At 35.1% G+C, this 24,452-nt stretch overlaps 1 protein-coding gene across 2 annotated transcripts in view; it reads left to right on the top strand.

The window, feature by feature from the left end:
• Positions 1-24,082, top strand: part of ERO1B (endoplasmic reticulum oxidoreductase 1 beta) — a 64,475-nt gene extending 40,393 nt beyond the window's left edge. For both annotated transcript variants that reach the window (XM_061161423.1, XM_061161424.1), the window contains 11 exons: positions 2,764-2,884; positions 3,024-3,070; positions 5,826-5,837; positions 7,479-7,505; positions 10,791-10,883; positions 10,991-11,237; positions 12,015-12,084; positions 14,850-14,936; positions 15,906-16,039; positions 21,064-21,120; positions 23,744-24,082. In XM_061161423.1, the coding sequence (XP_061017406.1) occupies positions 2,764-2,884; positions 3,024-3,070; positions 5,826-5,837; positions 7,479-7,505; positions 10,791-10,883; positions 10,991-11,237; positions 12,015-12,084; positions 14,850-14,936; positions 15,906-16,039; positions 21,064-21,120; positions 23,744-23,759 (911 nt within the window). In that variant the 3' untranslated portion in view covers positions 23,760-24,082. The remainder of the gene's footprint in view (positions 1-2,763; positions 2,885-3,023; positions 3,071-5,825; positions 5,838-7,478; positions 7,506-10,790; positions 10,884-10,990; positions 11,238-12,014; positions 12,085-14,849; positions 14,937-15,905; positions 16,040-21,063; positions 21,121-23,743) is intronic.
• The last annotated feature ends 370 nt before the right edge of the window (positions 24,083-24,452 follow it).

Consider the following 24,452-nt stretch of genomic DNA (forward strand, 5'->3'; position numbering starts at 1 on the left):
TAGCTTTAGAGATAGAAGATTGTGGGCTCAGTCCTGAGTCTGTAACCTAATATTTTTGATCTGTGCCCATAAGCAAAAAGCCTGCATAATTAAGTTGGCCTGTGCAACCATTACGTTTTAAGAGATACATGGGTCAGGAGGGCTAGAGAATGCAATGTAGCCTCAGAACACTAATACTGAATTAGGGCAGTGAAAGGAAAATTCAATCAGATTTAAGGTGTACTTGAGGAGGAAGAAGAAATATTAGTTCAAGTTGACAAATTTACAGAATTAGGTATTTTGACTGAACAGAAATTCTTTGAATCCTTAGGTAATTGTTAGAATAGTCAGAAAGAAGGGATAGCTTTGGAGCAGGTTTGTAGGGGGAGGAAGAAGACAAAACTTTCTGAGGGGAGGGTTTATTAGGGATCTAAGAGAACTGTCTGAATGAACAATAGTTGTACAAATGAAAAGAAATTCTAGTTTAGGAACAAATTAATTAACATCATGTCACAGGTGACCCCAGGAGTAAGAATGGGTGTGTTTTGTAGGGGACCTCAACCTGTGTATGCTTTTTCCCACATATGTTCTTCATTCTGGATGTCATGAAATTCTTGTCAGTATAGGTCAGGAGTTGACAAACTTTTTCTTTTGTAAATGGGCAGATAGTAAATATTTTAGATAGACCATAAATATTATATATATTAGATAGACCATAATTTACATGGCCTCAGTTGTAACTGCTCAAGTCTGTCATAATAGTGTGAAAGCAGTCAGTACATAGGCAAATGAACAAGACTTGTGTTCCCATAAAACTTTCTTTACAAAAATACTTAGCAGACCAGACTTGTCTTGTGGGCCATAGTTTGCTTACCCTTTCTATAGGTTAACAAAACCCACCTCTTTCTTGATTTGAAAAAGTATTAAATTTTTTAAAACAACTTTTGGTTGAATTAAAGGAATACACATTAAGAACATAAGTTTTACTTAATTTTAAAACCTGTATAATTGATTTTGCTCATATGACTTTCTACTCCCTTGAAGTATACTTTAAATCCATATACTTTAATATCTGAATCTAAGGATTTTTTTCTTTACTGTTTAGTTGGTTTAATTGGGTGAAGAGGGTGATATTAATTCAATCTGCACATTCATAGATGACTCTACATAAGTGTAGGCTTATGTCTGTGCACACATGTACTTTATACATATGGAATATATGTATATGTATATATTTATGATATTAGTATTTAAGTTCGTATACATAACTCAGTTTTGTAAGGTGAACTAAGAATGGCTCAAAGAAATTTAAAATAATTAACAGAAATTAGTTATTGTAAAGCTTTTAAAATTTTACTATAAAAGTAAAATTCATCACCTTAATTATTTAAATTTTAATTTGTTAATTAAAAATTTAAAATTAATTAAATTAAAATTTAAAATTTAAAATTAATTAGTCTTAAGTCTTGATTAAGAAATGTCCTTAGACAGTTTCTGTTCTTCCATTTACAAATAAACTGTTTTCTATGCCTTAATTTACATAGTGGAGTATCTGTATAATGTTAGTGCTAGAAATAGAACCAGTATTCTTTAAAAATCATGTTTCCATTATTTGTGAGATACCACTGATTTACTAATGGGAAGTTGAAATTATCTTTGTATTCTTCCTACATCATGAAAGTACCAGGTAGTTCTCAGAAGACATGTGTCAGGATGCTCTTTTTTTCCCTTTAGATTTGTGGATAATCTTAATCTATGGTCATTGAATGGCCAGTGAATATTTTTGACTGACAGGTAATGAAACTAAGAGGGACTATATTTTAATGACCATATTTGGTCTTGTTTCAAGTCAGGTGACTATATATTAATGTCATTGATTAATACCATGACACCAAAAAGTAGGAAGCATATAAATAAAAGAATACATCTCTGCCAACATACATAGCACTTCAGCCTATAAGTATTATCAGAATAGATTTGTGAAGCATAGTCATTATAATTTTTATATAGGTAAGAAAACCTATACTTCCCTTTTCTACCCAAAATATGAACCTCAATAATTAAGATGATTTTTCCTTTTATCTCTCTCAAAATATTGTCCAAATAGTGGAGATCTAGTAAATACTCATTTGGGTTTCAACATGGAAAGTCATTATTTAATTTTAAATGTGCTAATAAGTTCTTGAAGTTGTGCCTACTAACCAATATGTTAACCAGTTAATATGTTAATATGTTAAATAATATATAAACATTGGTAAAAATAAATTTGTAACTTTTTTTTTACTAGAACATGGTGTAACTCTGAATGAACAATTTGAATCTCAAAGTTATTGTACCATTTACTTCCTAAGTCCAAGCAGAGAGTAACAGAGAGATCTTTTTAAATAGAATATGTACTAACATGTCTCAAGTATGTGTTTAGGTAGCTGTATACATGGAGGAGGGCAAACACATGAATTATTAAAACAGGTTATGATTTGGTTAGGTCTTTTCAGTCGTGGTGGTTTAAACTTAAGAAGTAATTAATGCCTCTAGTTAAGGTAAGGGATGTTATATTACTTAAAAGATCACTGAGCATCCTAAAGAAAGGGAGAAGTTATTTTTTCTCTCTTAAGTTCAAGTTATTATAAATCCTGGGTACAGGACAGTCACAGGTGTGCTCACCACTCTGCCTTGTAACTTGGAGATGACTTGAAGGTGCAGTCTCTCTCTGACTTGCTTTGTAAGGTAAACTTTGCATAGATGGTGACATATAGATGGCTTTGTGAATTGCTTCTTGTCCAGATGAGCGGTCTCCAGCTGCCCAGTATGTAGACCTGCTGCTGAATCCCGAGCGTTACACCGGCTATAAAGGGTCTTCTGCGTGGAGAGTGTGGAACAGCATCTATGAAGAGAACTGTTTCAAGTAACTGGGGAGGGGGTGGGGAAGGAGGATTGACTAGAGGGGAGGTGGGAGAAAGGGAACATTTGTTTCCTTTGGAAAAAATTACATCAAAATGTCAAACCACTTTACGTCATCTGAATTTTGTACTTTTCTTTTTCAGGCCTCGATCTGTTTATCGTCCTTTAAATCCTCTGGCACCCAGCCGAGGTGGGTGTCTCATACATTTTCATGTTTTTGGATATTGTTTACAAAATACCTTTGTAACTATGTATTGAGAAAATTTTCAGCTATTTTGTATATTTGCTAATTTGAATGATTAAAAGAATAAGCTTAGTTCATAGTTGTGTCAAGATTTCCACATGTTTTGTATAATTACTGTCCTTTATTGACTGCTTGATATGTGCCAGGCCCTAAACTAGGAGCTTTATATAAAATAAATTAGAAATATAAATAATCCGTATATATTAGAGGTTCTGGGGAACTCCTGAAAATCTGGATGTCCAGGCCTTATCCCATACCAGTTGTCAGAATCTTTGGAATCAGGATCCAGGTGTTGGTGATTTTAAAGCTTTCTAGATGCTTCTAGTATGCAGCCCAGTTTGAGAACCAGTGGCTCCTCCTGTGCTTTTCAGACTTTAGTGTGCATACAGATCACCTTGGAGCCTTGTGAGATACCAGGTTCTGATTCCGTAGGTCTTGGGTGAGGCTCCCAAGTGATGCCCACGTGCTATCTGTGCACAACACTCTGAGTCAGAAGGATGTAGAGAAGTACTGGAAAGTTAGGTTGCCACTTGCCACGTCAGGCTGTTGAGCGCAGAAAATGTGCGTCTGTGAAACTAAATTTCCCATTTTATGTAATTTAGTTCATTTAAATTAAAACACTAAAGCAGTATAAAATATTTTTGCCCTTAAACAGAATCTTATTGTTTTGGTAGAACCACGTTAACTCTTGCATCACAAAGCGAATTATTGATGTACTTAATGCATGTATACCATTTACTTTTCAAAATGTGGATATGAGAAAACATTACATTTTTATTAGAAAAATATTTTAATCACATACATGGCTGGTATTAAAGTCCTATGCGACAGCTTTATCATACACAGTTGGAGGTTATTCAATGTAAAATTATTAGGCATATCTTCAATCTGTTCTCAGTGAGGACCCAAACCCTGGGAGCAGCCCTGTGATTGATATTCGAATGCTTTCTTTAGACCAGGATTGATTTAGGAACTTGAATTTCCTGGTCTAGATTCATCTTTTTAGGCATTTCTCAAAACCAGAGAGATTTGGGAAGGTGGAATGAATGGACTGCTCTCAGATGTGCCCTCTGTCACAGGGTGGCATATAGTCTTCCCAAATTCACTCTGAAACTGCCTGGACAAGGTAATTGGAGTATGAAGACGATGTGGATGGCTTCCTCCCCTTTCTCTCTTTTTACTACTTTTACTTCATAGCTTTTCTGTTTTCAACTTAAATGTTTTTATTATGTAAGATTTTATGAAAATTGAAACAATACAAAAATAACATAAAGTAAAAAGAGGACACTCCCCCCCCCCCCCCCGCCCCCGCCTCATTCCTACCTGCCTCTACACTTTTTCTCTTCCATAGTACAGTTTGGAAGGTATCCTTCCAGACCTTTTCTATAATAACTTACTCTTTAAAAATGTTTATTTATTTATTTATTTATTTTATTTTTGGCTGTGCGGGCTTTTCTGTAGTTGCAGCAAGCAGGGGCTACTCTCTGGCTGTGGTGCTTGGGTCTCTCTTGTTGCAGAGCACAGGCTCTAGGGTGCTGGGGCTCAGTAGTTGTGTTTCGAGGGTTCAGTAGCTGTGGCTCCCGGGCTTTAGAGCACAGGCTCAGCAGTTGTGGTGCACAGGCTTCATTGCTCCATGGCATGTGGAGTCTCCCCAGATCAGGGATCAAACCCATGTCTCCTGCACTGGCAGGCAGATTTTTTTACCACTGAGCCACCAAGGAAGACCATATGATCACTTGTAAAGCAGAAAGTACAATTGTTCATTTAATAAAAGCATCAAATCCTAAGAAACACTTCACTTTCATATTATGATAAACTAAGACTTGAAACTGTAGAAGAGATGAGGAGAGGAAGGGAAGTGCTCAGAAAAGAAGATAGAGGGAGGAAAGAGGAGTAGAAAAGAGAAAACAAGTGTAGAAGAGGGAGACAAAAGATTGGGTAAGGGAGAGAATGGGTTCCAGGTGATGGTGGTACCCTAGGAAGTAATGAAACAGCTCTTGCTAATGCTGTTGATGAGCTTTCTTCACTCAAACTATGAATTGTTGATGAACAGCTGTTTAATATTCTTAACTATGTTTCTTCCACGCTATTCCTGAGCTATAACAGCTGGGCTTCTACAACTAGCTTTTGAACAGTTTTTGTGCAACAGAACTTTTTTTCAAAAATAAATCTTATGTCAGAATTCCACATGTAAAGGCAATAAAGGCAGGGCTGCTGTGGAGCTCGATAGTCCATCTTTCTGGCCTCTTCCCCATGTCTGGGCAGTCCCACAGCACCTGCAAGGATGCTTTCATTGACGACAGTTTGGGAAGGGCTTTTATTCAGATGATTGTGTGCTGAGGAGCAGTAATTTAAGAAAGAAAAGTGCTCCAGTCTGAAAACACATGTTCAGAAAGAGTTGTGTGCATAACAATTAAAGGAGTAACTTCGTATATTTGTTAATTATTGAAACTAGTGGTTTTTATGATTACTTGCTCTCTGATATATTTATTGCATAAAACATATATGAAAATCTTGTGCTGTTTTGCTTTTATTCTTATTAAGTCTTATTTGTAGGATAACGACAAGCCAACCAAAGTTAATGGTATGATTAATAGTTTAACACACAGTAAGTTTTAATTGCATATTAAAATAAATTGGATTGGAATCTGAACTGTGGAAGACATTTTCTGATAGCCTATCTATTTATTTTATCTTTCAGGAGAAGATGATGGTGAGTTAAAACTCTCATTTTATGTTTGCTTCAAGTGTAGAAGAAATGTCTTTAATGATCAAAATTTGATTTTTTCCTGTTTTTAATTCAAAGGTATTTATCCTATTTTTTTTTTTTTTCAGAAAATAACTACCAATCAATGGTGACCCAAAAAATGAGAGGTTTTTTTTTTAGTATATATAATTCAAAGTTACCCTATGTTAAAAACAGTATAACAACCATTCTACTTACATGTTTAGTATAGAAACAGGATCACATTCCAAGTTCCCCTATTTTTTGGTTATTGTGATCTATTTGAATATGTTCTAAAGAAATGGAGGGAAATTAAAATAGTTTTATCAGATATTTGTCTTGTGATTTCTTTATATTCTTGATTTTGTAATTTATAACCTCAGTCATCATTATTACACTTAATCTGATGAATGATAATTTGTCAACAGTAGGTTATTCCAGATTTCTAAATGAATATCAGTTATAACAGCCAAAATAATTATTTCATTTACTTAGCTGTGTTCAGGAGCACCATGATGAGCATTGTACACATTGTACAGGATGGAAAGATGTATAAAACATATATTTCCTTTAGGAGCTAAAAATATGTACAGTAGTAATGATAAGCACTATTCATAAGAGGTGATAAAGAATTATTACATACATAGTACAGACAGTAAGTGATGTAGTAGTTTGTTCAGAGGTGGAATAGATCCTATCTCACTTGGAATATTACTGGGAAAGGTGGCATTTGAGATGGACAAATAATGGACCGATTTAAGCTAGTAGAATTGGATAGTATGTTCTACTTGAATGACAGCATGGACCAGGAGTTGAAAAAGCAAAAACCAAGGCATGTTTTGGGAGACCCTGTTAGCAGTTGGAAAGACTTCACATAGGGTAGTTTAAATTAGATAGATGAGTAGAGGACAGATTCTTGAGGACCTTGGAAGCTAGACTTTTGCTATTAACTGTTGGGGCTTTCTGAATAAATGAGTGAGATAATGAATGATCCTTTGTAAGGGTATCATCTAAGTAAGAGCATGTTGAATGAATGAATCTGTAGGGAAAGTATTTGTGTTGTTGCAAAGGGTGAAGACTCAGGAGACAAAGTAATTCCCCACCATCTTAATTTATCGCCTATACTCCTTGCTCAGCCATCTGTGTGTTGAGTTTTCATCCTCATGCTTTGCTTTTCACAATTGAAATAAGGATGGGTAACTTAGGAAGTATATTAACTATTTTTATCTGTATTGACTGCCATTTTTCTTTTCACTCAGAACAATAGTGGGCTAGGATTAGTTCTTTTAGCATGGTACACATAGTAAGGCCCCTTCATGTTCTGGTCATTAACTTTTCTGAAGAATTATCTTGAAAACTAGAGAACTTTTTTTATTATCCCTTGAAACTTGGTATTTTTAGATAATTAAGGAAGTATATGTAGCTTTACTGGTTCAGGAAAAATAGGATAATTAGTAATTTGATTTTTGTATTAATTATAATTCACTTTTTTTCTGGAAGTTTTGAACAGTGATATGGTTGCTATCATCAAAGTCAAACTTAAGATTGTTTCTCTTCAATCTTATGGATATTTAAGCCTTTAAGTAAATATGTATATATAATTTTTATTGTTTTTGCTTTGTTTTTTAGGAGAATCATTCTACACATGGCTAGAAGGTAACCTAATGTCTACATTTTAAACATATTGGCATCTTACAAAAAGATATATTTAGTATATATTTGTAAGTTTTAGGATTCATTACCTAGACAACTAATCTTGACAGTGTTTGAAAGAAAATAACATGTTTTATGTTATTGTAGTTTAGGATAAAATTATTTGAAAATGTTGAGGATATTCGTCAGCTAAAAACCAGTGTTATGAAAATACACAGGGCAGATATGGTCATCACATTTTCATAACTGGTTTCCAGTCTTATTTCCATTCTGTATGTAATACTCATCCAAACTACTTTTCTAGGAAGCATTAAGCAAGTCTGGTTTGTTAAGTAGAGACATTCATTTTGAAAGAAAGTGGGTTTTTTTGTATATGAAATTAAGGGAAGATGAATTTGAATTCAGAAGATTTTAAACATGTTTAAACATACAGTCTAAACTGTCTAACTAAAGCATAAAGTAATATAGATCCCAATATACTAGATTCTTATGTGTGTTAGTCATGTTATATTATGAATGGGATTTCTCTTTTTTAAATGAATTATTTTCGATGTGCAAATACTGCTAGGAATTACACTGACAAATGGCCAATGTGGGAAAAGATGCTTAGCTTTGTTTAATTAGCTTTATTCTAAAAGTACAATTGCAAAAAATAGCATTTAATTCAAAAGAGGTGGGTAATGGAGGATAAGAATGAAATTTATGGGCAGTGTCAAATTCTAGAATATATACTATACACCCCAGAATCTCCTAGTATCCTGTTGATGGGAGTCATTGATACATGGTTCAGTGAGCACTCCCATTTGTAGGCAACTGACTCAATTTCTCTTAGATTCAGGTTGCTGATCTGGGGCACGAGAGTGGCAATAGCCATCCAGCTTACCTACACTGTGAGTGTAGATGATGCCTGTGAAAATTGCTTTGAGAATCACTAAACAATGTACAAATGCCAAATAATAGTATTACAGTAAATCTAGTCCTTTTGTGAGAAAAAAATTATATATTGTTGTCCTATAGTTTGGTTGGTGAAAATGAATTTGAATGAAATTAAATCCAGAAGAAAAAGAGGAGAACCACTTTCTAAAGTCAGCAGTTGGATTTGCTAGGCATTGGCCTGGCAGCAGACTGCAGGCGGGGGTCAGCTCTCCAGCACTTTCCTGCTAAGAGTATTGTATGTCTTCTTGGTGCATTCACTTGGCACATCTTTTATTGTTAAGATTTTTCTTGAAGTTGCCTAATTTTCAGTTTATGGAAGTTTAGATTTTTCTTCCTTCCTTCCCACTTACCACCCATCCCTGTTTTAGGTAAGGAGCTTTGTGGACTTTGCAAATTTGAATTGCCTCCTAGTTTTTCATGTTCTCATTTTTAGGCATATGAATTTTCATGAGCTTTGCTTTGCTTATTTTCCATTCTCTTATCTTTAGATATTTTACTGCTTAGGTTGAAAGGAAGAAAAAGTGAACCTCAAATCTGATCATTTTGCTACTTGATAACAGATTTGATTTGAAGTTTTACTACAGGAGAATTTAGTACCTAGTGTTTTATCAGTTATTCATATTGTTTATATCCCTTGTTACCATAAACTTGGCCATATGCTTTTTTTTTAAGAGGTAAATGCTGCATTTAATTTTTATTTATTGTGAGGAAACCACAAAATAGAATTTAATTTCTACCTTTATCCATGGGGCTTCCCAGGTGGCGCTAGTGGTAAAGAACTGCATGCCATTGCAGGAGACGTAAGAGACGCAGGTTCGATCCCTAGGTCAGGAAGATCCCCTGCAGGAGGGCATGTCAACCCACTCCAGTATTCTTAGCTGGAGAATCCCGTGGACAGAGGAGCTTGGTGGGTTACAGTCCATAGGGTCGCAAAGAGTTGGACACAACTGAAGTGACTTAGCATGCACACACACTCTATCCATGAGATGAGATGAGAATATTCTAGGAAGAATTCTGAATTAGGGAATGAAATCTCAAAATAATTATTTTTTCCTATTAGAAGCTACTTGCTTCAGAGCCATCTGTTGTAGAACACAAAGGGAAAGTAAGTTGAAGATCTAAAAGATCCTAAAAAGATGCAAAGTAAGCCACATACATACTCTTAATGTCTTAAAAAGCCTTCAGCATATAAATGAGATTATTTCTTAGTTTTCAATGTTGGAGCCCATTTTTCCCCATGGCGGGGGGCGGGGGAAGCAAAAAAGACAAAAACAAACTCTGTTGAGTGGTAGAAAAGGGAAAAAGCTCATTGTTCTGGAGCTGATGGATTCTTAAAGACTAATTTTTGCATTTTTACTTTAAAATTTTTCTATAAAGAATATTTTCTAAAAATATTGTTCCTTTTTTATTGTGGAAAATGCAGTATAAAATTTACTTTCTTGGGCATTTCAAATTTTACTTAATAGCATTAAGTACATTCATAATATGTATTACTCTTATAATAAGAGAAAATATTTTTAAATGGAGGCAGGGGTAGGATAGGATGACGAAATCATCTTGACCTCTGTTTTGAGCAAAAGCCTATGGGGCTTAAGAAGGTTACATAAGATAAACTTCCATCACAGTCCTAAACTCCATCTTGATGTGGTTTTACTCACATAGTAAATAGCACACATTTTTTTATTGGCTGGATGTCTGTCTTCTAGGTCTGGGCTCCTGAGAAGCAGAACACATAGTTAAGTAGAGAAATCCAGGACAAAGGATTAATAAGACACAGTAAAGAATCTAGAAGAAGGGGAATTCCCTGGTGGTCCATTGGTTAGGATTCCCCGCTTTCACTGCTGAGGGCCTGGCTTCAATAATAATAATAATAATCTAGAAGAAGGAGAGAATTCAGTTTCAGTCTCTACTTCCTCCACTATCAAGTATGTTCAAATAAGACATCTGTAGGGAAGGGAAAAGGAGAAACAGCTATTGTTAAGCCGAAGCAGTGACTTTATGTCTGCTTTAGTTTAGCCTAAACCACAAAGTATCTGTGCTATTGCCTTCTGGGTAACATGTGGACTTTAACCAAGTGCATCTGCTCGAGTGTTTGGATCTTCAGAAGTCCAGACATTTGTATCTTATTCTGCATTAAGTTATCATATTCAGTTACCTCCATGCTGAAGTCAAAATCTTATTTTATCTGCTAGTGAGAGAATCTCAAACTAATTATTTTATATTGTTCCTTGATTTATTTTTAATTGTCCTTGAATCTTAACTTTAAAAATAAGCCTGCCTACCGAATCCTCTTGATTCAGTATTTCTGTTATCTAAATGGAATAATTTCTTTTTCAATATTTTTCTGACTAGGTTTGTGTCTGGAGAAAAGAGTCTTCTATAAGCTTATATCGGGACTTCATGCTAGTATTAATTTACATCTGTGTGCAAATTATCTTTTGGAAGGTAATCACATTTTTTCTATTAGTATAAAAATTGTTGGGGAAAAGAATATATTCTCTAGAGAAAAAAAATCTTATTTATTAAAAGTACATAATATATTTCTTTTTTAGAAACCTGGGGTAAACCTAGCTGGGGACCTAACATGAAAGAATTTAAACGCCGATTCGACCCTGTGGAGACCAAGGGAGAAGGCCCAAGAAGGCTAAAGAATCTGTACTTCCTATATTTAATTGAGCTTCGAGCTTTATCAAAAGTGGCCCCATACTTTGAGCGCTCAATTGTCGACCTTTACACTGGAAATGTGCAAGAAGATGCTGACACAAAAACCCTTCTACTGAATATCTTTCAAGATACAAAGTAAGACTTGAATTATCAGTGATCTGAAACTCTCCACTCTGTAATTGAATGAGGTAGTTCTTGAAATACAACAAAAACTGACTCCTAAAAGCTGGTTAGGAAAAGGGAGAATTAGAACTGAGAAAGACAGTGTTCCATTGGATGGCAGCGTTTTAAAATTTTTTTCTAAATATGTTGACCGAAAAGTTTTATTGCATAAACTTTCACACTTGAGAATAGGCTGTATTTTTAAATATTAACTTTAAATTTTATGTAGTGCCAAAATTTAATGTTATTTTAGTGTTCTTTCTACCAATTTTGTTTTCTTTCAGTTGCTATTTAAATTCATCGTAATATGTGTTAGCATAAGGATAGATTACCTAAGAGAACATTAGCTTTACATTCTATAGTTTAACCTTAAAAAAAATATCCTGGGTCTATGAAATTGCAGTTTACTGATTGTTAAAATGAGCATGGAGGAAAGTTGGGTTAAGAAATGCTTAAGGTAAATTGTGCATTAAATTTTTTGAAATGCTAAAAGAATGTTTTACATTTTTCACATAAATTGTTATTAATTTTTTAGGTTATTTCTGTCATATAATTTCTTCAAAACCTTACAGTCTTACAAATTACAAAGCCCTCTTTTATTGAATAGTTATATGTAAACTGTTGCCACCTTCTCATGTTACCAAACCTTACACATGAGTAAATTATGAATTTTAAATATTTTTAGGGATAGAAAATTCTACCAGAACTTGAATTTTTCATCTGTAACTTATAATATTTTCCTTTCATCAGGTCCTTTCCCATGCACTTTGATGAGAAATCCATGTTTGCAGGTGACAAAAAGGGGGCCAAGTCGTTAAAGGTAAAAAGTTCTTGATTGGTGGGCAGAGTGGAGAGCAGCTGACTGGTTGTGTTTTAATTTTTTTTCTCTAAACTTCCTTTCCCAGTTCTCAATCTGGTTGGTCTGATTGGATTTTACTGTAAATGATACAAAAAACTCTTCTCAATTCCTTTTTTCTCTCTAGTTTGCCCCCCTGCTTAGTGAATCTTCAGTTGTAACTCTAATGACACCTTTGTAATTGTGTTTTTAAAAGACATTATTTTGAGAGGAAGTTTTCTTTCTTTTCTTTCTTGTTGTTTTGATGCATCTTAAAAGCAGTCACGCACTGTTAGCCACTTCGAAGATAGCATATTTTCAAAAGTTTATTTTATGAACTATTAGTTTTTCAAACTATTATGTTTTTGTACTTATGGATTAACATATAAGGCAAAAATTATCTGTTGACTTGGTATATCAGAAAGAGTATATTTTAGGAATATTATGAAACTTCACATTAGGAGCACTTCATTTTCATTTGCTTACAGCAGAGGGCCCCAGTCTCCCAGATCTAATACTTGATGATCTGAGGTGGAGCTGATGAAATAAAGTGCACAATAAATGTAATGTGTTTGAATCATCCTGAAGCCATCCCCCCTCCCTGTGCATGGAAAACTTGTCTTCCATGAAATCGGTCCCTAGTGCCTAAAAGGCTAGGGACCACTGGCTTATAGTAACTAAGGAATACATTATACCTTTACAGTTTGATTCCTGGAGAAGGAAATGGCAACCCACTCCAGTATTCTTGCTTGGAAAATCCCATGGACGAAGAAGCCCGGTAAACTACAGTCCATGGGGTCGCAAAGAGTCGGACACGACTGAGCAACTTCACTTTGCAGTTTGATGAAAGTATTTGAAATGGACTGGCAAATAGTCTTCTACTATAGCACTATAATTTTTTATATGCAGTTCTGAAATCCAAAAGTGCTCCAACCACTGGAACATTTTTCTTATGTTTGGTGCAAATTAATTTGTTAGCAAAACCTAACCTGAACTGATGTAAAGATAGTTATAGAAAGTGAAAGTGAAGTCTCTCAGTCATGTCCAACTCTTTGTGACCCCATGGACTGTAGCCTACCAGATTCCTCCATCCATGGGATTTTCCAGGCAAGAGTACTGGAGTGGATTGCCATTTCCTTCTCCAGGAGATCTTCCCAACCCAGGGATTGAACCTGGGTCTCCCGCATTGTAGGCAGATGCTTTACCATCTGAGCCACCAAGGAAGTCTAACCTGAACTGATGTAAAGATAGTTACAGTGTTTTTTTAAAAAATTCTGCTTTGTGTGACTATTATTACATTTTGCTACAAAAACAATCATGTATTTGATTATAAGGGGTTGCCATATACTCCATTGGGGTGTTTCATAATAAACAGTGTTGTGTACTTTATTTCTAAAATCTGAAAAATTCTGAATTCTGAAACATATTTGGCCCCAGGATATTTTAGATGTAGACATGCTACAAGAATGAATAAATTAGTCAGAGTTGCTTGGTATTTCTGAAATGAAGTAGTTTAGCCACACTGTATTTTAGTTTTAGAAGGTTGTTTTGATTTATGGTTGTTTTAGAGGTATATTAATATTATGGTATTTAACATAATGTTAATTCATTTTTAATGCTTCCTACTTTATAAGTGTTTATATAAATTTTATACTTTTGATCAAGACAACTATAATTATGTATCTTTTTTTATAGACGAAGGTAAGATTGAGACCTGCTAAAGTTTCACAACTAGCTTTTAAAGTGTAAAATGCTGGAAATTTGATTTGCTACTTTTCAAAGGTATATAAAGGAGAATTTAAATCCATTTTCCATCTGCTCCAAAGCATGAGAATTCTATGAGAGCACAAAGGAGTTTTTGGAATGTTTCTGTTGTCTTTCTTTTGGCCAAGCTACAGATTCCTCCAAACACTTTGGGCAGTGGGGCTGGGCTTTTGATGGGCCAGAGTTTTCAGGTGACTCACTCCAGCTCTTTGCAATGAAACGTTTGCCTCAGTACAATAAAATGATGTTTATTTTCTACATTTGCCCAGTGAAAAGGATTAGGAAACTTTCTCTTAGTTAGTGTTGTCCTCAGAGAAGCTGAGACTGACCTTAGTGTCACAGAAACCTGTGCACAGATCATAGGCAGAAGAGTTACCTAATTGTGTGGGAAACTAATACAGCACCATTCAAGGATCCAGTGAGTGAGCATCCCCGGAGAAGCAGCCTTAGCAAATGTGGGGGACTGCGAGACCACACGCTGTGGTCATCCATGCTGACAGAGCACATGCACAAACATGGGGTATCCCTAAGGAGAGACATGGGAATTGATCATTATTCCAGGACTAGCTTTCTGATTTACACTTACACAAAGCAGTGCATCCAAAATAAATAAAAAAGATAATGTAGATATGTATTTGCCACTGGTTGTATGCAGATATCAAATGGAAGCAGCAGTTAAGCTCCTTCAAAGTAAAAACCATGCATGATATACTCTTGTGTCCCCCACAGTGAACATGTTGGTGCTTTGCATGGAGTAGCCTCTCATTAAAAAATTGGTTGAATTAATATGTGGAGTGAATTTTATAAAATGTTATTAATGTTAGCTATTTCATATGCATGCTATGCTGTACAACTGCAGATGATTTTCTTCATTGTTGAAAAATACAACTCATTCATTAATTAGCTTCAAAATGCTTTTAGAATTCAGACAAGTGCAGTTTAATTTTTAATGTCTAATTAGAATGAAAATATTTTCTGCACATTAGGAGGAATTCCGGTTACATTTCAAGAATATCTCCCGTATAATGGACTGCGTGGGATGTGACAAATGCAGATTATGGGGGAAGTTACAGGTTTGTGTGTTGTTTTCTGTTCTGAAACTATTACTAACCTTAAATTTCTGCACTGAGAAGTTGAAAGTTTTTGTTAAAATGTCTTCATTGTTCATTGAATTAGAGATCCAAAGTGTGGTTTTGCTATTTTATTTATGAAAAAAATTAGTGTGTCATATGTATGTGTATAAGGTGGTCTTTTCTGTTATTCTAGGTTAATGATTTTGGTTTTATTATATCTGTTTCTGTTGGTACAATATCAGATTTCATTCTGAAGTTGGGTGATTATAAATAGATTGTACTGGTATTTTACATACCTGTTTAGAAGGTAAAATATAATTATATAAAAAACTTAATTATCAAATTTTAATCACTGACTTGGTATTAGTGATCAGGAGGAGGTCCCCATATCACAAAATAGGGAAGTCTGCACAGCAGGGCCATTTCTCTGTGTATTTCAGTGTGAAAAGGCTTGTGTGATATTTTCTGTCGTCTTTTTACAAAGTCATAGAAAATCAGGAGATGGAATATTTTTTAATGGTGACTACACTGAAATCAGACTTTTCTTTTTCTCTAGTGCTAATAATTGAGAAATTATTAAGTGTAGGTATCACTAAGAACTTACAATGATTTCTAAGTTTTGAATTGCTAGGGGCTAGAAAAAATGCTTTCAAGGTTACATATTGAACACTTCTGATCCTAATGTGATATTTTCTTGGTTAAAAAAATGGCATTTTAGTAATTTGGGATAGTATGATATGTATCCAAAAGGTGTGAAACTTTTCAGGTTTCCTTAACAGCTTCAATAAATTTATCATATGCATAATCTGTGAGAAGTAGAAACTATGTTTCGCATAGCTGAATATTTTGGTGAAAAGTTCAGTTCATTTGAATTTCCTACCTTCTCATCACAATGACTGAATGTTTCTTTAAACTTTTATAGCAATTATTATGTGAATTTAATTGCAAGTTTATCACTATTTTCTTTAGACTCAGGGTTTAGGAACTGCCCTGAAGATATTATTCTCTGAAAAGGAAATCCAAAAGCTTCCAGAGAACAGCCCATCTAAAGGCTTCCAACTCACTCGACAGGAAATAGTTGCTCTTTTAAATGCTTTTGGAAGGTGAGAACTCTTCTCATCGGCTTCCCTGGTGGCTCAAATGGTAAAGAATCCTCCTGCAATGCAGGAAACCTGCATTCGATCCCTGGGTCAGGGAGATTCCCTGGAGAAGGAAATGGCAATCCACTCCAGTATTCTTGCCTGGAAATTTTGATGGACAGAGTAGCCTGGTAGGCTACAGTCCATGGGTTGCAAGAGACAGACAAGACTTAGTGACTAAACAATAACAACACAACAACAACTCCATTTATAGTTACTATAAAATGTTGGCTGTATTCCTGTGTGGTACAATGTATCCTTGTAGTTTATTTTATGTATAATAGTTTGTACCTTTAACTTGTTACCCCTGTGTTATCCCTTTCCCTTTCCTCTCCCCCACTGGTCACCACTAGTTCTCTGTAGCTGTGAATCTTCTTCTTTAAATATATTTAAATCTAAATAAAATTAAATTGAGAAAGAACCAGATATCAACTTCCGCAGAATTTCTCTCAATCTCATAAAGAATATTCACAAATGCAGCCCTTCCAGCTTCAGTTCTCTAGCTCAGTTCAGTTCAGTCGCTCAGTCGTGTCTGACTCTTTGCAACCCCATGAACCGCAGCAGCCAGGCTTCCCTGTCCATCACCAACTCCCGGAGCTTACTCAAACTCACGTCCATTGAGTCAGTGATGCCATCCAACCATCTCATCCTCTGTCATCCCCTTCTCCTCTCGCCTTCAGTCTTTTCCAGCATCAGAGTCTTTTCCAGTGAGTCAGTTCTTCACATCAGGTAGCCAAAGTATTGGAGTTTCAGCTTCAGCATCAGTACTTCCAATGAAGATTCAGGATTGATCTCCTTTAGGATTGACTGGTTTGATCTCCTTGCAGTCCAAGGGACTCTCAAGAGTCTTCTCCAACACCACGGTTCAAAAGCATCAATTCTTCAGCACTCAGCTTTCTTTATATATAGTTCAACTCTCACATCCACACATGACTACTGGAAAAGCCATAGCTTTGACTAGAAGGACCTTTGTTGACAAAGTAATGTCTCTGGCTTTTTAATATGCTGTCTAGGTTGGTCATAGCTTTTCTTCCAAGGAGCAAGCGTCTTAATTTCCTGGCTGCAGTCACCATCTGCAGGGATTTTGGAGCCCCCCCCAAAATAAAGTCTGTCACTGTTTCCATTGTGTCCCTATCTATTTGCCATGAAGTGATGGGACTGGATGCCATGATCTTTGTTTTCTGAATGTTGAGTTTTAGGCCAGCTTTTTCATTCTCCTCTTTCTCTTTCATCAAGAGGCTCTTTAGTTCTTTTTCACTTTCAGCCATAAAGGTGGTGTCATCTGAGTATCTGAGGTTATTGATATTTCTCCCTACAATCTAGATTCCAGCCTGTGCTTCATCCAGCCCGGCATTTCTTATGAAGTACTCTGCATATAAGTTAAATAAGCAGGGTGACAATATACAGCCTTGACGTACTCCTTTTCCTATTTGGAACCAGCCTGTTGTTCCATGTCCAGTTCTAACTGTTGCTTCTTAACCTGCATACAGGTTTCTCAGAAGGCAGGTTAGGTGGTCTGGTATTCCCATCTCTTTAAGAATTTTCCACAGAGGCTGTTTTACCTTTTATTGTTCTCTAGAGAGTACTGGACTCAGAGTTAGATATTAGCATTCTGGAATCCTGGCCCTGCCACTTACTGGCAGCATGAGCTCAGGTACATCATTCCTTTCTTCCAGTTTGTTTCCTTTCTCTGTACCATGAAGATAAGTAAAAATCTTTCCCATGGAGTTAACATGAAGATAAAATGAGGTTCCATGTGACGCTTTTTAAATAATTACAAGATGCTCTCTAAAGTCCATGGCAGTAGGGGTGGTGGTGATGGTAATTTACAAACACCACTGGATGTTCAGTGCTCCAGTATGTTCAGTACTTAAAAGTCTGTCTCATTTTTTTATGACTAGAGTAGATGTGAGAAACCTTTCTTTTCTTAAGGGTTATGATACTCAGGGTGGGATGGTTACACAAATAAGGGACAACCTAATTTAGTCACCCTTATCCTTCCAGGGAAAACAAATCACAGCCATCTGCTTTTTAAAGCTCTTTTAAAATATTAATCTTTCTCTACCCTTAATTATTAAAGTAATTCATGGTCATTATATAAAATTTAGGAAAACATGTGAAAGTATAATTTAGTAAATAAATGTAAAAATCATCCATATGCCTACCACTTAGGACTATTTCAACATTTGTTGTATTTTTAATGTGTATTTTCTCACTACTTACACATTTTGTATACTTTCTTATCCTTCTTTACTTGGCATTATGTTGTGATCATTTCCCAATATTATTTTTTTATAAGCATTATTTTTTCCTTAGGGTATACTTGATATATATAGCATTATATTATCTTCAGGTGTGTAACATAATGATTTGGTATTGGTATATGTTGCTAAATGATCACCACAATAAGCCTACTTAACATCCATCACCATACGTAATTACAGAATTTTTTTCTTATGATGAGAACTTCTGAGATTTACTCTTTTAGCAATTTTCAAATACATAAACACTGTTTTTAATATAGGCCAATATTCTGTTACATGGACATACCAAAATTTAGCCATTCTTTTTTCTCTTCATCAAGTTTTATTGTTTCCTTCATATGTATTCTATACATTGCTTATTTTTTTCCTTTAAAAATATTATAGTTACTCTTAATAATTGTTAATCAGATCTGTTTATTGTATCTCCACCTGATTTATTGGTTCATTTATATAGGAAATGATTTTGGCTGCACTAACCACACAATTACTGTGTTATACTTTGGGGAGTTTGTGCACTCGTTCTCAAATGAACTGGGAGTTTTCTTGGTCTAACAACCTGTATATAATACAGTTCTACCTCAGCTAGGGCACCCAGCGCAGCATTGCTCTGTCCATGATGCTAGTGGGCAGAGACATACAGTGAGGGCCGTTTTTGGTTCTGGCCACAGAATGCTGGGAAATGTGTTTTCTTTATCTTGAATACTCTGCAAATGTCTTTCCTACACTAGCAGCCAATTTTTGATAGTGTCAGCATTTCTATCAAATGGTTTATTTTCCTGGGTACAAATAGAAAGGGTATTAATAACCTGTTGAGTCTTACAGTACATTTTAGTCCCCCTCTGAAAGTACCAGTGAAGCAGCCGATCGACGCAGCCCTGCTGTGTCTGTCTGAGAATTGTAACAGGGAGTGTGGGCGCTCTCTCCGTGTGTCATAACGTGTGAGCTCTCGGATGCATCTCCACGGAGACTCAGGTCCCACACGGTGCTGCTGAGTCTGTGCTCTCCTGGTGAAATGTTAGCTTGTATAAAACCTTGAGTTTTCTGATACTCTCCATTTTTGTATCTAAATCAGACTTTGAGCATACTTTTTTCAACTGCTGCTCTTTACCGAGCTCTCTCCCCTTTAGTTAAGGGCCTTGGTCTCTACCGTATCTTCATATGTATTTTGATAGTTGTTTTTTTTTTGATGGGTACTTTGAGGTACAGAATATGATTTTACACATTTATTTTGCTTAATAATATTTTCTCCTTATAAACACTTTCACTCCTCTACTATTCCGAGGATTTGAGTAAGAATTCATTTTCTGTTCATCTACAGCTTGTAAGAGTATAAAGAAAATGTTTTTGAGACCATAGAGAACATAGACTTTTTTGAGAGGCCGTATGGTCCTGGGATCTGATGAGCTGGTTAGAATCCTACCCACTAGTTGAGTGACCCTGAGAAAATTACTTGATTTATTTAAGCCTCGGGGTTCCTAAATGGGCGTCCCAGGTGGTAATAGTGGTAAAGAACCTACCTGCCAATGCAGGAGACCTAAGAGACATGGGTTTGAGCCCTGGGTTGGGAAGATCCCCTGGAGGAGGGCATGGCAACTCACTCCAGTGTTCTTGCCTGGAGAATCCCTTGGACAGAAGAGCCTGGTGGGCTATGGTCCATAGGGTCGCAAAGAGTCCGACACAATGGAAGCAACTCAGCATGCAGTGTTGTTAAAATGTAAAATCAGGATTAATTTTATCTACTTTGTAGGGATTTTTGTTTTGTTTACAATTAATGAGATTACGTGTGTGATGGGCTCAGAACATTGCCTACCATACCTTAAGCTCTCAATATAAGAAAAGTTATTACTTATTATGTACTTAAAGGTGGTCAAAAATAAACAAATAAAAATAAAGGCTCAGTACTGTTCTATATCATCTTAAGTTACAGAAAGAAAAATGTTAGATTTCTATTGTGTAAACCTGAATTGTACATAAGGATAATTGAGCTTATAGAATTTCTTTTTTAATGATTCGCATTTCAGAGTTTTACTTCTGAGTTTGGACTTAGAAGTATTTTATTCATTCAGTCAGTCAGCCAGTAATTATTTATTGAACACTATAAATATGGGTCCCTGGAGAAGGAAATGGCAACCCACTCCAGTATTCTTTGCCTGGGAAATTCCATGGACAGAGGAGCCTGGTGGGCTACAGTCTATGGGATCAAAAAGTTGGATACGAATAAGTGACTAACAACAACAAATAAATACAGGTGGCTGGAGGGCATAGGGATTCAACAGTAGACAGATAAATAGAATCTGTACCTTTGTGTTAAAACAGATCAGTGTTTGTGTTAAAACAAATCCATGTTTGGGGAGCAATAAGAAAGAATTGGATATTTACAGAGGCGTGTGCAAAATGACTTTTTAAGGCCAAATGTAAATGATTTGGGATTCTTTATTATAATGAATTATCATATCACTGTTCCCATCATTGATCTAGAATTTGTTGCTAATAGGAAGTAACTTTGCCCCTTCTAAATCAAAAGTAACAAACTACAGCTCTGTTTTGCCAGTTTTTAATAATTATAGCATATGCTTTAAAAGATGGAAGCTTCATTGTTCAGTGTTGTTTACATTATTTTATTTTCAATTTGATTTCAAATTATAGTCCATATGACAGCATCAATAATATGAAATGTCTACACATCATATTAGCTGTACTAATATGCTTTTTTTTCTCTTGTAGGCTTTCTACAAGTATAAGAGAGTTACAGAATTTCAAAGTTTTATTACAACACAGTAGGTAATAGAGGCTTTTATATGTCTAATTAGAGACATAAAGTGACTGTGTGAAGCCTTTTTAGTCTTGGACATTTCAGCAAAAGAAGACTAATCAGACTTCAAGAATTCTGAGCTCTTAAAGAGAAAATTCAAATGTTCACTTGAATATTTATGCTTCTTAATAGATTATCAACTAGAGATATTTATAAGTGAAGTATATACTTTTAAGACATGTAAGTTATACTAATTCTGTGTTTAATTCCATGTGTTACCATCTGTTGAATATATTCTGAACAGCAGAATATTCACAAAGAATTGGCTTTGTGTTTATTCTGTTCTTTATTTCCAGTAGTCAAACTTAAAAATGTCTATGTCTCCGTCCAAGTAACACTGTTAACGGTCTGTTATGGAAAAGGAGAGCTAGAGAGCACATGATGCTTAGGGCCGGTATCAGTAACAAAAACTTGTCAATGATTTTTAACTGCATTCAGCCTTGCCTAGCTCAGTATGTCACCATCTGTCACATGGAAGTGTCTGAGTGACAAATGACCCCTTCAGTGTATAATTACCATAGTTACTTAAGAATTCCCAAGACTTCAACTTCAGTTTCACTGGTTTTAAGATTTTTACTTGCTGTCGTCGTTGCTGTTCTGTTTTGGTCTACAGGTGAATAAATACTTTCAGCAAAGGTGAGTAAGTACTGTCCCCTATGCTACCCATCCAGATTTCCTGTGCCTGCAGTGGGCTGGCTCAAGAGGATTCTTTACTGAGAACCTAGAAAACAAGTTCTGTTGGTTTTGTGTCTCTTTGCCCCTACTCCAACTTTAGAAATTTTTGTTTAAGAAAACAAAAATGGCATAAATACTTAAGTTTCCATATTGATAAAATTTGAATGGGATTATATGGATTTATAATACCAGTTGGAAACATATACACAAAACTTACTATTTTAAAGTAAGCATTTTTAAAGGATTTTATTTTTGAATACAGTCTATGCAATCCTCTCTCAACCTGATTTTCTTTGGTATTTAAATAATTAGTTCATACTTCTGTAAGCTTCCTTTTTCTCTACCTTTTTTTAGTTCTTTGTATATAAATGAACTTGCAACTTGTACCAACAGATGACTTTATAAGTCCTAAACTGTCATTTTCTAAACCTGGGATTTAAATATCTTTAATATTTAAAATATTGATTATTGTTGAAGGTGTTAGTGTATATATAATGTGATTAATTTGAAAGGTTGCATCTGTGTAGAAGTAATGCGGGTATCAGTCTTTTATGAAGTAAATAAGTGCTCTTAAATCCACATCTTATCCTGCCAAAGTCTGAAATGTCTTCATTGATGGTTTAGTGGCATATTTTAAATTGTACTTAGTTGGTTCACCCCCCCTTTAAAAATATGTAGCTATCCCTTGGAGGGATATGGTTGGGGGGGAGTAAGAGCTCACTAGTTATTTCCTTACCCAATTTCTAACCCTTGTAGACCTGGAGTTTTCATGTTGTTGATGGTGGTGGTGGTATATTTTTGTTGAATAAAACAGACTGATTTGGTTGGAGCCTCCTCCACTTTTTCTTTTCATTTTTAGGGATACAAGTACTGTCTGGTGGGAAAGGGGGACCTTATGGTAAATTCGTCTAAAAAGTTGAATATCTAAGTAATCTTGCTGGTAGATTAATAAGAATTATTCTTAGTGTTTTTCAAAGTCTAGGAAATGTGAATGTTTTGCACTTTGTTTATTATTACTGTAAGTTTAAAAATCTTTTTGGAAAAAAAAAAAATCTTTTTGGTAGTATTACTTCACCATTCTCCCAGTTAAAGATAAAGGATGTTATTTAAGTTCTATTTCCTGGAAAAAATCTCTGGTCATTTCCATTTGTTTTCTTTACTGTGATTTGTTTCAAGCTTAGTTAAAATTGTGTCTTAGAATGAGTTCTAGGAATTAAAAAATCTAGTTAGGGTAAAAAATTCTTTTAAAGGTTTTAACAAATCTTTCACTATCAAGAAAATAGACAAATGAAGTAGTCTTAAGCTGAAATCTATTTGATTAACTTTACCATAAATGAGACTGTGGGGGGGAACCTACATTTTTGTGTATGTGTGTATTTCTTAAATGAATGTGATAGAAATCTCTGTTTTGTGAGCCTGGTGATGTTTTATGATCCCTGTGATACAAACTCTTTTCCAACTCCTACTTTTTATTGTGAAGTGATATTAGAGTGCTGACTGCATTCTGACAATGCTTGGCTGGCAATACCTCTTGGCATTTTGTCTTTATCTCATCACCTAATTAAAAAACCCAGCACTTGATAATATAACTTGACAGAAATGATTGTACCAGCTGATAAAGTAATGAAAATGAAGAGAAGGAACATATTCCTTCCTTCAATAGCATGAGTTTTTTTTCCCCTTAAGTGACATCTGTGTAAATTAGAAATACTCTGTATTAAAACTGATAAATGTTTCTCTTGTGTTGATTCTTAGATTATGAGGAGGATCAGACAGAATATTAGAATGGTTTTTTACAGTTTTGAAATTTGATAAGTCAAATGTTTTATTTTGACACTTTAACATTGTGAATTGTTCAATACTTGTAATCTCTGTATGTCTATGAAACACTGTGCCATATTCTCCAACTTTACCTAGGTGCCACTGTATATAAGCAAGGACAGCTATTTTGATCTCCATCAGCATTGCCTTCATCTGGAAATTTGGGAACAGTTCACAGTAAACCTCCTAGCAGTTTTGCAAACTGAAGCACCTGCAGAAACCATAGCTATTCACCAAAATACACAGACTGGGTGCATGGTATCATGGAAATTATTTGGTAAAACAAAAACAACACAGACACATACCAGGTTTATGTGTATTATATTTGAAGTAACATCTACAGGTGCAGCTTTGATTTTGAACAGAATTCCAAATGATTTGCTGTTGTACCCACAAGATTATAGAAAATGTGAATTAAAGTAAATGTTTCTGCAATCTTCTTATCCTGTTTTTTTTAAACCCCTTTTAAATGTTTCCTTTTATGAGATGAAAATTTGGTTATAATTGGTAGCGAAGTAGTCTGTGGTTGTTTCCTTTTTAAAATCATAATTGCAAGCATTGGCAGCCACTGTTGAAGGGCTTTGCATGGGTTTATCTTCTCAGGAGCCCTAGCAGGTAGGTACAATTACTTCTCTGTTTTTAAATCAGAAAACCGAGGAGAAGAGAGGCTAAGTAATTTGTCCACAGTCACATTCTAGGTTGTGGGACTAGAACTTGAAACTAGAAAGTCTTACTCTGGTGCCTCTGTTCAGAATGTGGTATATTTGTGTTATTTTAGAAACTGGCTTATTACCAATCAACTAAA

The sequence above is a fragment of the Dama dama genome, chromosome 15 (assembly GCF_033118175.1).
Source record: "Dama dama isolate Ldn47 chromosome 15, ASM3311817v1, whole genome shotgun sequence".
NCBI classification, from domain to species: domain Eukaryota; kingdom Metazoa; phylum Chordata; class Mammalia; order Artiodactyla; family Cervidae; genus Dama; species Dama dama.